At 46.9% G+C, this 10,562-nt stretch overlaps 1 protein-coding gene across 1 annotated transcript in view; it reads right to left on the reverse strand.

Moving 5' to 3' along the window:
• The window catches only part of CFAP65 (cilia and flagella associated protein 65), a 32,377-nt gene extending 23,001 nt beyond the window's left edge, over nt 1-9,376 (reverse strand). Inside the window, exons 1-10 of the mRNA XM_054070038.1 lie at nt 9,302-9,376; nt 8,826-8,977; nt 8,032-8,134; nt 6,410-6,576; nt 4,761-4,960; nt 3,948-4,093; nt 2,622-2,844; nt 2,015-2,280; nt 1,348-1,548; nt 552-911 (exon numbers count right to left, since the gene is read on the reverse strand). Of these exons, the coding sequence (XP_053926013.1) occupies nt 552-911; nt 1,348-1,548; nt 2,015-2,280; nt 2,622-2,844; nt 3,948-4,093; nt 4,761-4,960; nt 6,410-6,576; nt 8,032-8,134; nt 8,826-8,977; nt 9,302-9,376 (1,893 nt within the window). The remainder of the gene's footprint in view (nt 1-551; nt 912-1,347; nt 1,549-2,014; nt 2,281-2,621; nt 2,845-3,947; nt 4,094-4,760; nt 4,961-6,409; nt 6,577-8,031; nt 8,135-8,825; nt 8,978-9,301) is intronic.
• Between the last annotated feature and the right edge of the window lie 1,186 nt (nt 9,377-10,562).

Below are 10,562 nucleotides of genomic sequence, written 5' to 3' on the forward strand. Positions count from 1 at the left end.
GGCTTAGAGGGAAAAAAATGCAGGAAGACTAATCAACAATGTAACATAGATCGTTCTCCCCTAGCAGGTACTAAAATTCCTGCAATTGCAGCCTTGTGTGGCATGAACCCCACATCGGATGTGGGGAAAGGCTACAATGGCATACAGTGCCCTCAGCAGCTTTACTTGTGGAGAGCCAGACACAAAAAACAAGTTGCTGCCCATCACTCAGGGCATGACAACCATCCTTGTGCAGGCTCCCATCTACACTAATAGTGCAGTAATTCACAATAATTCCTCCTTCAGTGAGGTGTACTCTACCTCACATTCACTGGAGGTAAGAGCAAGTCTGTCTATATGCATGAGCCACAGCTTTGCTGATTTATCATTCTCAGGACACAGGTGAAGGAGAAATATTAACTCACCGGGGTATCAAAACAGTGGCCAAAGAAATCAGTAAAGACGTCAGTTTGCAAAACTCAAAATTTTCAATTTGAATTTCAGCTCCCTCAAAAGCCTGCAACCTCTTGCCAGGCCTCCTCTGGAAACTGGTCCTCGTAACTCTTACTAACCTTGTAGAAGGCAAAACTTTCCAGCTCTGCTGCATAGAGACTGTTGAGTTGAGTGGGATAGAAAAGGACACGGAAGGCTGAAGACTTCAAAGGTGGGATATCACAGATTTCAGGTCTCACTCGGAAGGCACTGTTGCGACTTGGAGTCCAGGCAACAGTGATTGTTCCTTTGGTGTGGTTGGTCACGCAGAGAGGAAATGGTTCTACCTTGTGCAGCAGCACGTGACCAAAATCATACTCGCTGGGGCTGATGCTGACATGAGGGGGAAACAAGGCCAGGTCACTGCTTACACCATCGTAGAAATATTCAGTCATAGAATTGGCTTCAAAGTATTCCTTGGGAGGCTCATTCTGAGGGATCTACAGGATAGAAACATCTCAGTGTGAGCAGAGGAAGTGTGCCTCTGGAAGACATTAGACACCACTGTCCTGATTGCCTTCACAAGCAAGAGAGCATGCAAGATGCACTTCAGTAACAGTTCCCAGGACAGCTCAAAGTCCATGATCCAAGGAGGCTCCTGTTTGTAAGCCAGCCCTCAGCCTGAAACTACATGAAGCAAAGAGGACTCTGTGACTTAGTTAAAGCCAGGAAGAGGCTTCGTGGCTGATTTTGGGTAAGACCCACCTGATGAAGACAAAGTTGGTGTGGGCTGGGAACATTAAGAGCAGAGAAACTGCACAAGTCAGTCTCTGGCACCTGCAAGTCCACCTAGATCTGTCTGGTCCATGCAACAGAAGTCAAATATCTGCAGAGAACATCACAGGAACCTTAGATTCCAGGAAAGGCAGCTCATACCTCAAGGGGCAGCATGAGGGCTCCTTTTTCATCCATCTGCAACTTCCCATCCTTCAGCATCACACTCAGGATATCAGGGGGATAGAAGGTCAGTCCTCTCACCATGTTGGTTCGGTACCAGGAGAGGTGTCTTGCCTGGAGGATGGCTGGCTTAACTGTGTCTGAATGGCAGGTACCAAAAAAGTCCACATACATGGGTTCCTGGGAAAACACCAGAAAGAATTATGAGAAATAAATTGCCCTTCTGTGATTGCTTTGAGAGTCCTTCAGTCCCAACAACATGCCTGGGAAAGGTTTAGCACCTGCAGTTTTGGATTGCCAGTTACTTTATGTTGCCAAAAAAAAAAAATTCTTGGAACTGGCAGAAAGTTGAATGTACTCAGTGCAGAGCTGTGAAGCTAAATTTCACTCAGAGACCTAAACGACAGGATCCACTGAGGATGCACCTCATCCCGCCAGCAGGCATTCCTGACTGTCTGTCCACATCGCCCCTCTGTTGCTGATGGGAACCTGCATCATGGGGATTCTGCTCAGCAAAAGCCCAGGACAGTTATCAATGGAAATGCTGTGGGAAGATATTTCCAGGGGTTGCCAAGTGTGAGAGAGCAGCCCCAGTGGGTTACATTGGAAGATCCCTTTGAGCTACCACACCCTTTGCTTCTCATACCTGATGGTGGACAAGGCACACCACTCTGCGATGATAGCTGATGGGGTGAGTAGGTCGAAATGTCACCTTTAGCTCTAGTGTTGTTGTACCCTCCAAGACTCCACAGGGGCGATCCAAGGAGAAGACGCTCCCTCTGCTATCAATATCAAACTGGTAATAGGCCGAGACATCTGAGGTGTTGCTGATTTTCAATATCTGCATCAAACTTTCCCCAATATTGATCCAGTCAAAGTCCACAAAGTGCTGGTGTAGGGACACCAAAGGACCTAACACAACAACATGCAGGACAGATTCTGGACTTGTCATAGTTGTTTCAGTCAACATGTCACAAGCCACTGCTGCACTTAAATAATCTTCCCAAACAAGATTCAACTCATCAGCAAACCCACCAGTCCTAGCAAACAGCTGGATATCACTTCCAAAAGGCTCACATATATCTCAAAGAAGTATAAGCCCCAAATGGTGCACCAGGGACAGCCTGGATCCCAGCAGAAGGTAAGTCTATGACTGAGGGCTGTGACAGTCTCCAGTCATTCCCCGAGCACTAGCCCTTCCACTACAGTGCTAAGAAGACAGGGAGAAATGGGGAAGGCTTTCAGTCTGTTACCTTTACATGAGCCAACCACCTTCAGGACAGTCTGCAGGAGGCCTCCAGCAGACGTGATAGTGAAATAGTCAGTACTGTGCTCTCCTGCTCTCTGTGGCTGAAATCGTATACACAAGACCAGCTTCCCTTTAGCAGGGACAACAGCATGCAACTGATCACAGAAGAAAATTTGATCTTGAAGTGGTGTGTCTTTTACTCTTTCAATCCTACATGGTGCATCTACCTACAAGCAAAAAAGAAATAGGTTAACAGAGGAGCCAGCAAGAGCCAGGATGGCTCTGAATGCAGGACACTAGACAGTGAAGAACTGCAGTTTTCAACAGAGCAGAACACCACCAAGAACACCAAGGCTACTGCAGCCCAGCCCACTGCAAATCTCTGCAACTCTGCACTTTTGGAGCACTGGTGGCAGCAAGCTCCCACTATGAGCTCGGGAGTCAGCAGGCTGCAGCAAAATCTCCTGGTGATCTCTGAGGTTGGAGTGTCCCTCCTGGTAGAGGGAAAGATGTTTCAAGGTGTCTCCAGGTGCCTAAGAAGCCTAAGTGACTGCTGCTACTGGGTTAGTAGAGGCAGGCAAGTAACTTCCCTCCATCCGCAGTTCCACCTTGTCTGGGGATTTTCTTTTCACAGAAAACAAGATTGATGCTCTGATGCTTTCCTCACGCCCTTAAAGAAGGTCCCAATCCTTGCCTGGGGATGCTGAGCACTATTGCAGTGTGAATAATAAGTTACTCTTATGAGATATTCTTAAGAGTATGTCTTTCCCAGTCCCAAGTTGCAGAGCCTATGGAGGAGTCAGCACTGCTGTGATTCACGTTAGCAGTCTCTGAATGCATCCATCTTTTAATAGGGCTGGGATGGGCTGAGCTGGCACAGAGAATAAGGTGCTCAAATGCAGCCTGCTTGACTTTGAGAGCAATTCACTGGGTTGCAGTCCACTGAGGACAGCAGAAGATCCATCAGCTGTCTGGGACACAGGAATGTCAATTTGAGACTGCCACAACTGCCGTCCAGGATTGACTGGCCTGTCAAGAGTGAGCATGAGAGCTGCGGGATGTCAAAGACTGCCTGATCCAGACTAAGCGCAGTGGGAAGCAGGCAGCAACTGCTATATTATGCTGCAAATGGACAAGTTTCTAGCATTGTAGCTGGAAGGCAAGTGTGAATGGTTTGGTTGGTAGCGGAAGGCTCATTAGCTCTGTTTTAGTTCACGGTCCCACTTGAGTCACTTCCAGAGCATTAAGAAATATATGCAAGACCACATAACCTGAGGAAACATGCTAGCATGACAGCTTCTCACACAAAGTAGTCTGCTTTTCCACATACCACAGACATGTTGAAGATTTCTACACACTTCTCCACAGTTGTCCCCACTGACACTGATCCAAAGCACAGCACATCCTGAAACTTCCCAGGCTGTGCATCTTCATACTCTTCTTCTGTCACACTCACTCGCAGGTAGGGATATTTGGCTGTTAAAGGGAATAATAAACTGGGTTAAGAAAGAGAGGTGGAATCACCCTCCTTAGATACTCTACACTCAACTGGACAAGACCCTGGACAACCTCAGGTAAATGTGAAGTTGGATCTACCTTTAAAGTTGGCCTAGCTTTGAACCAAACAAGCTCCCTTCCAACCTAATTTACTTAAAATCACAACTTTTGTTTGTCAGTGGCCTTATAAGGCAGTTCAGGCAAGGACTTGCTAATGAAACCATTGCTGCTTCTAGCTGGCATCCAGAAAGCTTGAGAGATTCCCCTCTGGCTCTCTGTCTAGCAGGGACAGACAGGAGAAACTTGAGTGCAGACAAGAATAGGAGTTTCTAGAGGCTTTTGCATTGTGCCAATGAACTCCTCTAATTTCTTCCCTTCTGTCAACTTAAGCAGGGTCTAGCAATGTCAGTTTGGCCAAACAACACCACAGGGCATGTTGGACCCTACTGTCTCTACTGTTTCTTCAGATCACAGTTCCAAACTGACAACAGTATATTGGAGAACTTCACAAGCCACTTTCAAACCACGGGCATCACTTGCTCATCAGTGGCTTGAGCCAACTGTGGCATGTCCTTACTGTGGAATGCTACTCTACAGTTAGGGATGATACACATTTCTTTCAGTGTTAAATGCAAGACAGACTCACCCTGGGCTTTTAGCTGGATAGTCCTATTTTGTTTCTCCTCATCTCCAAACCAGCACGTTGCTACCACATCATACACGGCAGCCACCTTGGGCTGGAAGCCCACCTTGACTCTACACTCAGCACCTGGGTTCAGCGTGCCCCAGTCAGGAATCATGTAGAAAGGGCTTGGTGTCTCCCAGGCAAACGCAGTGACAAGATCACTAGAAATGGAGATAAGTTTGAAGTGATGAATGCACTCTTTGCTGCCTGTGCGATCACATGTAGGATGGACCTTTCCCAATGGGTCATTCAGTCAGGATATGAAGTAACTAGCGCTGAATGGCAGAATCCCTAATGCATCTGGCCAAATGTGTGATGCTGGGAAGAAATTTGTCTCTAGTCTCTGCAAGTGCTATGTTCACAGTTTAATGAATCTTAGCTATTACAGCTAAGAACTTTACTAATGGCCATGAAATTTCTCAGTTTCATCATGTCACAGCACACAAATCAGCTCCAGAATGAAGTATTTGCTCTTTCTGTATCTAATTTTGCTGCTACTTAATTGCAAATGAGCATTTGTTCTTCTGTTATATGCCCAGGTAAGAAAAGAGGACTGAGCTGTTTTCTCAATGCCTCATTCAGCTTTGCAGAACTCCCTCTGCTTGTTTGATTTGTGCAAAGAACATGACATACCATCAGCTTTTTATATTTTATGGATTCCAAGTTGCATGTTACTTCCCATCGATATTCTCCATCACCTTGAACTCCTCAGTCAGCACAAATGATTTCTCTAAGGGGAGATAGTTTCAAAATACTTTCTGGCTAGTACCTTGCTCTGCTTAAGGTACATGTGCCCTGTGTCCTTTCCACTCTCCTACCGCATCAGCTGGCTGCTTCGGGGAGCACAGGCCTTTTTCCAACTAATAAAGGTTATTTTGCTCTCCCTATAAACATTTGGAAGTACACCTCCGTTCTGCCTGGGAGCTTCTTCTCTGCACTCCTTTCTACAATACAGACTGAATTACAGTCCTTCATGTATTAAAATAAGTCCTTGGTAACTCAGAGAATAATTTGCTCCTAACTTATGAGTCCAAGACACAGAATACTGTCACTGCTTTGGGCACCTTCATGAACCTAAGTCACTGTTGAGACTCTCTAACTTCTGTGTTGCCTGCCTCCGAACCAAAGAGGTCAGCTTGAGCACCAGCAATTCCACTGCCAGCCCTACGGTACTCCTGTACTGAGGAAAGAGAGATCAACTCACAGAAAGACTAAAATATTTCCATCTGGTAGCTCATCTCTCCCTGTCCACCCTAGGCAGGCTGCCTTTGATTAGCTAGAAGCCCAGGCCTCTCCCGTGGGTGTGCGATCTTGTCAGTGGGACATCATGCTTGTCCCCAGCAATTTCCTGTGCATGAATGGTTCTCAGCATATGCTGAAAACAGACAGATGTGAGATGCTAAATTGCACCCACAGTGAGATCTGGACCTGCACTACCACTTCTGCTGCCCTTTCTGCTGTGACTTCAGAGGAGGCAGAGCTCTGCCACTTGTTAAGGCAGCAAGCAGTTCTAATAACGACTGAAATGGGATGTGTTCATTGCAGAGTCCAAGAAGAAGGCAAAATACCTGAAACAACAGAATGAAGGCCTGCCCAGCCACGTCACTCACCCAGTGTTGCGTACAAGGAAGGTTGTCTCTGTGACATTGTGGACAGCACAGATGGGCAACTGGACAGCAGCTGGCAAGGACAGACAGGAGTGTGGAAGTGTAGCACGCAGGGTGACAGAGAATTCACCCTCAGCTTTCTTAAAGCAGATGCTGTCTTCATACTCCTTCTGCACAGAAAAACAAGGGAAGACAGCAGTTAGACCAGCTCCACCTCACAGGTGCTGCAGCTCCACCCATGAACACCCATTGCCTTCACCTCTGTGAGAGGATTAGGAAAAAAAACATCAGCAACATAGGCACCGGGGAGGGGGGAGGGGGGGGGGGGGGGGGGAGGTCTCTGAGCAGGACAGAGAGCATATGAAGAGCTCAGAAACTGCAGGCAGTGAGTAAGGTACTTGAGCATACTCCTCACTCTGTCATGGAACACAAACACCCTCAGAGAGGTCAGTTGAAGACCATGTTCTTTTCACCCGATTTGTTTTGACGCAGATGGATATCTTTCAGTGTTTTCAAGTTCCCATTTCAGCTTAACTGCAGCATGTACAAACTCTCCCCAAGCTCCACAAGCACAGAAATATTAACCTTTAAGTGCTTTGTCAGCTAGAGCCTAAGTGGATTACACACAACTTAAAGATGCAGTGTTGACAGCACTGTGTACAAACAGCCCCAGGACGTCTGCTAACCAGGTAGGATAGAAGGAATTGAAAGATGCATGTCTTCCATGCTCCCTAGTCATTGCCTCTCCTGAACACCTCTTATACAGGCAGGGAGAGACCTTAGGCACTGCAGTACACACAGGCCTTGCTGTCTCTAAGAAAGGAAGCCTCCTGATCCAGCCATTGATGTCATGCAGACAAACTATTTGCTGAGAATGGAGCAAGGCCAGCAGCTTATTTCATAAAGGGAACACTGAACAGTCATCAGAAAACCATGATACTAAGAGAGCAGGGACTTGGAATCTGCCCAATGATCCTGCTCTACAGCTAGGACTGAGATACACATCAAAGACATATAGCTGTGGTCAACAGCCAGAGAAAAGTGCTCAAAGCCAAGAGAGACACAAGGAACAAGCTGAAAATCAAGGAAAGGGTAAAAAGAATGATTGCTGTTAAAAATAAAGCTTAAATAAACCCACCCCACCCAAAAGAAGAGACGTATTGACATATCCCTTATAGTAAATCAGTAGCCCTTCAATGCACAGGCTTTGAGGCCTCCTGTAACAGAGCAGAGTGTCCCTCAACCCAAGGTTCTGCACTAAAACCAGTCAGCTGAGGGTCCCTGGAATCAAACCAGTTCAAGCACTTTATCTTGGTACCAATATCAATCTTACTGATTTCATTGCCAGAAGCAGAATGCAAAAAATTGGGAACACTCTTTGCGAGGATCCTTTTCCTGACTACTGGCAAATTCTCAGAGAAGTCAAGAGTTAGGGTTCCCTCAGGTGATGAAAACATGGGGAAAGCAGGAAGGTCATGCTGGCCCATCTTTTTATGCTAGAACCTTCTCTAAGGACCAATTCATTCAAATGAAAGCAAATCACAAAGGACAAAAGAGGCAGAACCATACTGTCCCTCTGGAAACCAGCCAGAGAACTGAGAGTAGTTTTGGTGTTGCCACGTTACCTTTTCAGTGGGCCGGAAAACGATGGGGAGTGTTAAGGACATACCAGGGCTCAGAGTGATCGGCTGTGGAAAAACAGTGAAGAAGAATCGCGTGGAAGGACATCTAGATAATGAAAGGAAAACAAGAGATTTGTCTGAGTGCATACAGCTGTTGTTAAGTTAGACAGCAGAAAACAGAATAAAGAATGAAAACCTCCAGATTCCACAATTAGAAGCACTTTACACAACCAACCCCAAGGGTACACTGGTAGCAAATCAGCAGAAACAGAAGCAGAACCCGAGTGCCCTGAAAACCCATTCCCAGCTCCCACCCCTTCTTTGAACAATGTTTTACATTCCCAGGCCATGCAGCATGAGCAAAACACACTGGGCGAAAACATTTGAGTTTCAGAGCAGGGAGGGTCACAGGGAGAGCTAGAGTGGCTCAAAATCCAGCGGGACGCCTGGGAGCAATGGTTTTAGGACACACTAGTGACTGGCTGGCGTACATCCACAATTCAAATCTCACTAGACTGGAAATGCCTCACAGACAGAAGTATCAGCGAAACAGAATTATAAAAAAAAAAAAAGGTATTTAATTTAAAATGCTCTTGTCAGGAATAAGGGCTTATGTCTGAATGAGTAGGTTTCTGTCCTGCTATGTAAGTGTGCATATCCTGTCTCCTGCACACAGCCAAAGGGGAGAGGGGTCAGATGGATCTGAGGAAAGGTGCTAATGTGTCTCATACAGCAGGAGAGATGAAGATGCAGTAAGAGACTGAGTAGTATGAAAGAGAAAGAAACTTCCCACACACCTGTAGCTCAGCTTCTGGGTTTTCTCATGAACGTTTTTCAAGATCAGATGTTTGATCATTTCTTTTCCAAGTTCCCAGCCATGCCACCTGAGTGTTTCAGCCACTTCAATCCCCCAGAATACGCCCTTCTTCTTTGCATTTCTTGCAGGCACCTTAGGAAGTTGCAGCAGGGACATGAGCAGTTTGTGAGGGAAGGAGGAGAAATCACTCAAATAGTTGTTTCTCTGTGCTCAAAGTCTCTGGGAAAAAGACAGCAGGAGCCACCCTGCGGCAAAGCTCCAAGAGTCGCCAAGAGCCCTGCTCCGGGAGTGCACAGAGGACACCTCCTGGCCGCAACCAACGCAGCAGATACAAAAGGATGTTATGAACAAAGGAAGCAAAGGCTAAAGGGTTTTTTTTTTTTTTTTTTTTGCTTTTCTCCTCTACCTGCCAGTAAATCCACTTACAACAATGGCACCTTTTGCTCTTCCACTCACCTTCCGGATGCAGACACAGCACATCCTCCTAAAAGAGCCAGAGTCCTGGGGCTCGCCGTGCACCTCAGCAAGCATCTGAAACACAAGAGGAAATAGCCCTCACACACACTTCTCCTGCACCTGGGCACTCTTTGCTGCCATGACAAGGCCACGCCGGATGGGGCCTTGAGCAGCCTGGTGTAGTGACAGATGTCCCTGCCCATGGCAGAGGGTTTGGAACTGGATGATCTTTAAAGTCCCTTTCAATCCAAACCATTCTATGATTCTATGATCTGACCTCCCAGGGAACCAACACCCCCTCAAATGGAGCTCAGGGTGACATAGATCCCTGCAAGGATCCCCGTTGTGCACCTGAGTGCAGACCTCGCCACATGGCCATGCTGTCCCCAGGCCATGTCCCCTGTGCTCACAGCCCCTGGGCCCAGGCCATGGCCCCGTGCAGGGCTCCGCTTCGGCTTCCATAGAGTCACAAAATAGCTAGGTTAGAAAAGACCTTTGAGACCATCAAGCCCAACCATGCCTGTCCGCTACTAAACATTCCCTGAGCACTTAATCTACCCATCTTTTAAATACCTCCAGGGATAGTGACTCAACCTCCTCCCCGGCAGCCTGTGCCAGTGCCCAATAACCCTTTCAGAGAAGAATTTTTTCCTGAGTCTAATCTGAGCCTCCCCTGGGGCAACTTGAGACCATTCTTTCTCATCCTACTGCCTGTCACTTGGGGGAAGAGACCGTCACCGGCCTCTCTACAGCCTCCTTTCAGGCAGTTGTAGACAGCAATGAGGTTGCACAGCCCTGTCAGCCCCTGTCGCCCCATCATTCCCACGGGGCTCCACCACTATGCAACACTCCTGCATCTTCCTGGTGCCCTGGATGTCCACGGGGGGGAGGGAGGGAACCCTGTGTCCCCGATGGAGAGGGCCAGACAGCCCCTTTGCAACATCCCTTCAATTCCTCTTCTCCTTCCTTGCACTTTTTTTTTTGTTGTTGCTTTCCTTCACTCCTTTTATTATTTTTCTGTTGCTATCCTTCTCTCTTTTACTTCTTCCTGTTGCTGCTTTCCTTTTCTCCTTTTACTTTTTTTTTTGCTTTCCTTCTCTCTTTTACTTTTTTGTTGTTGTTGCTTTTCTTCTCTCCTTTTATTTCGTTTTTTTGTTGCTTTCCTTCTCTCCTTTTACTTTTTTGTTGTTGCTGTCCTTCTTCGCTCCTTTACTTTTTTTCCCGATGCTTTCCTTTTCTCCTTTTTTATTGCTGCTTTCCT

Source organism: Cuculus canorus, chromosome 6, assembly GCF_017976375.1.
Source record: "Cuculus canorus isolate bCucCan1 chromosome 6, bCucCan1.pri, whole genome shotgun sequence".
Lineage (NCBI taxonomy): Eukaryota > Metazoa > Chordata > Aves > Cuculiformes > Cuculidae > Cuculus > Cuculus canorus.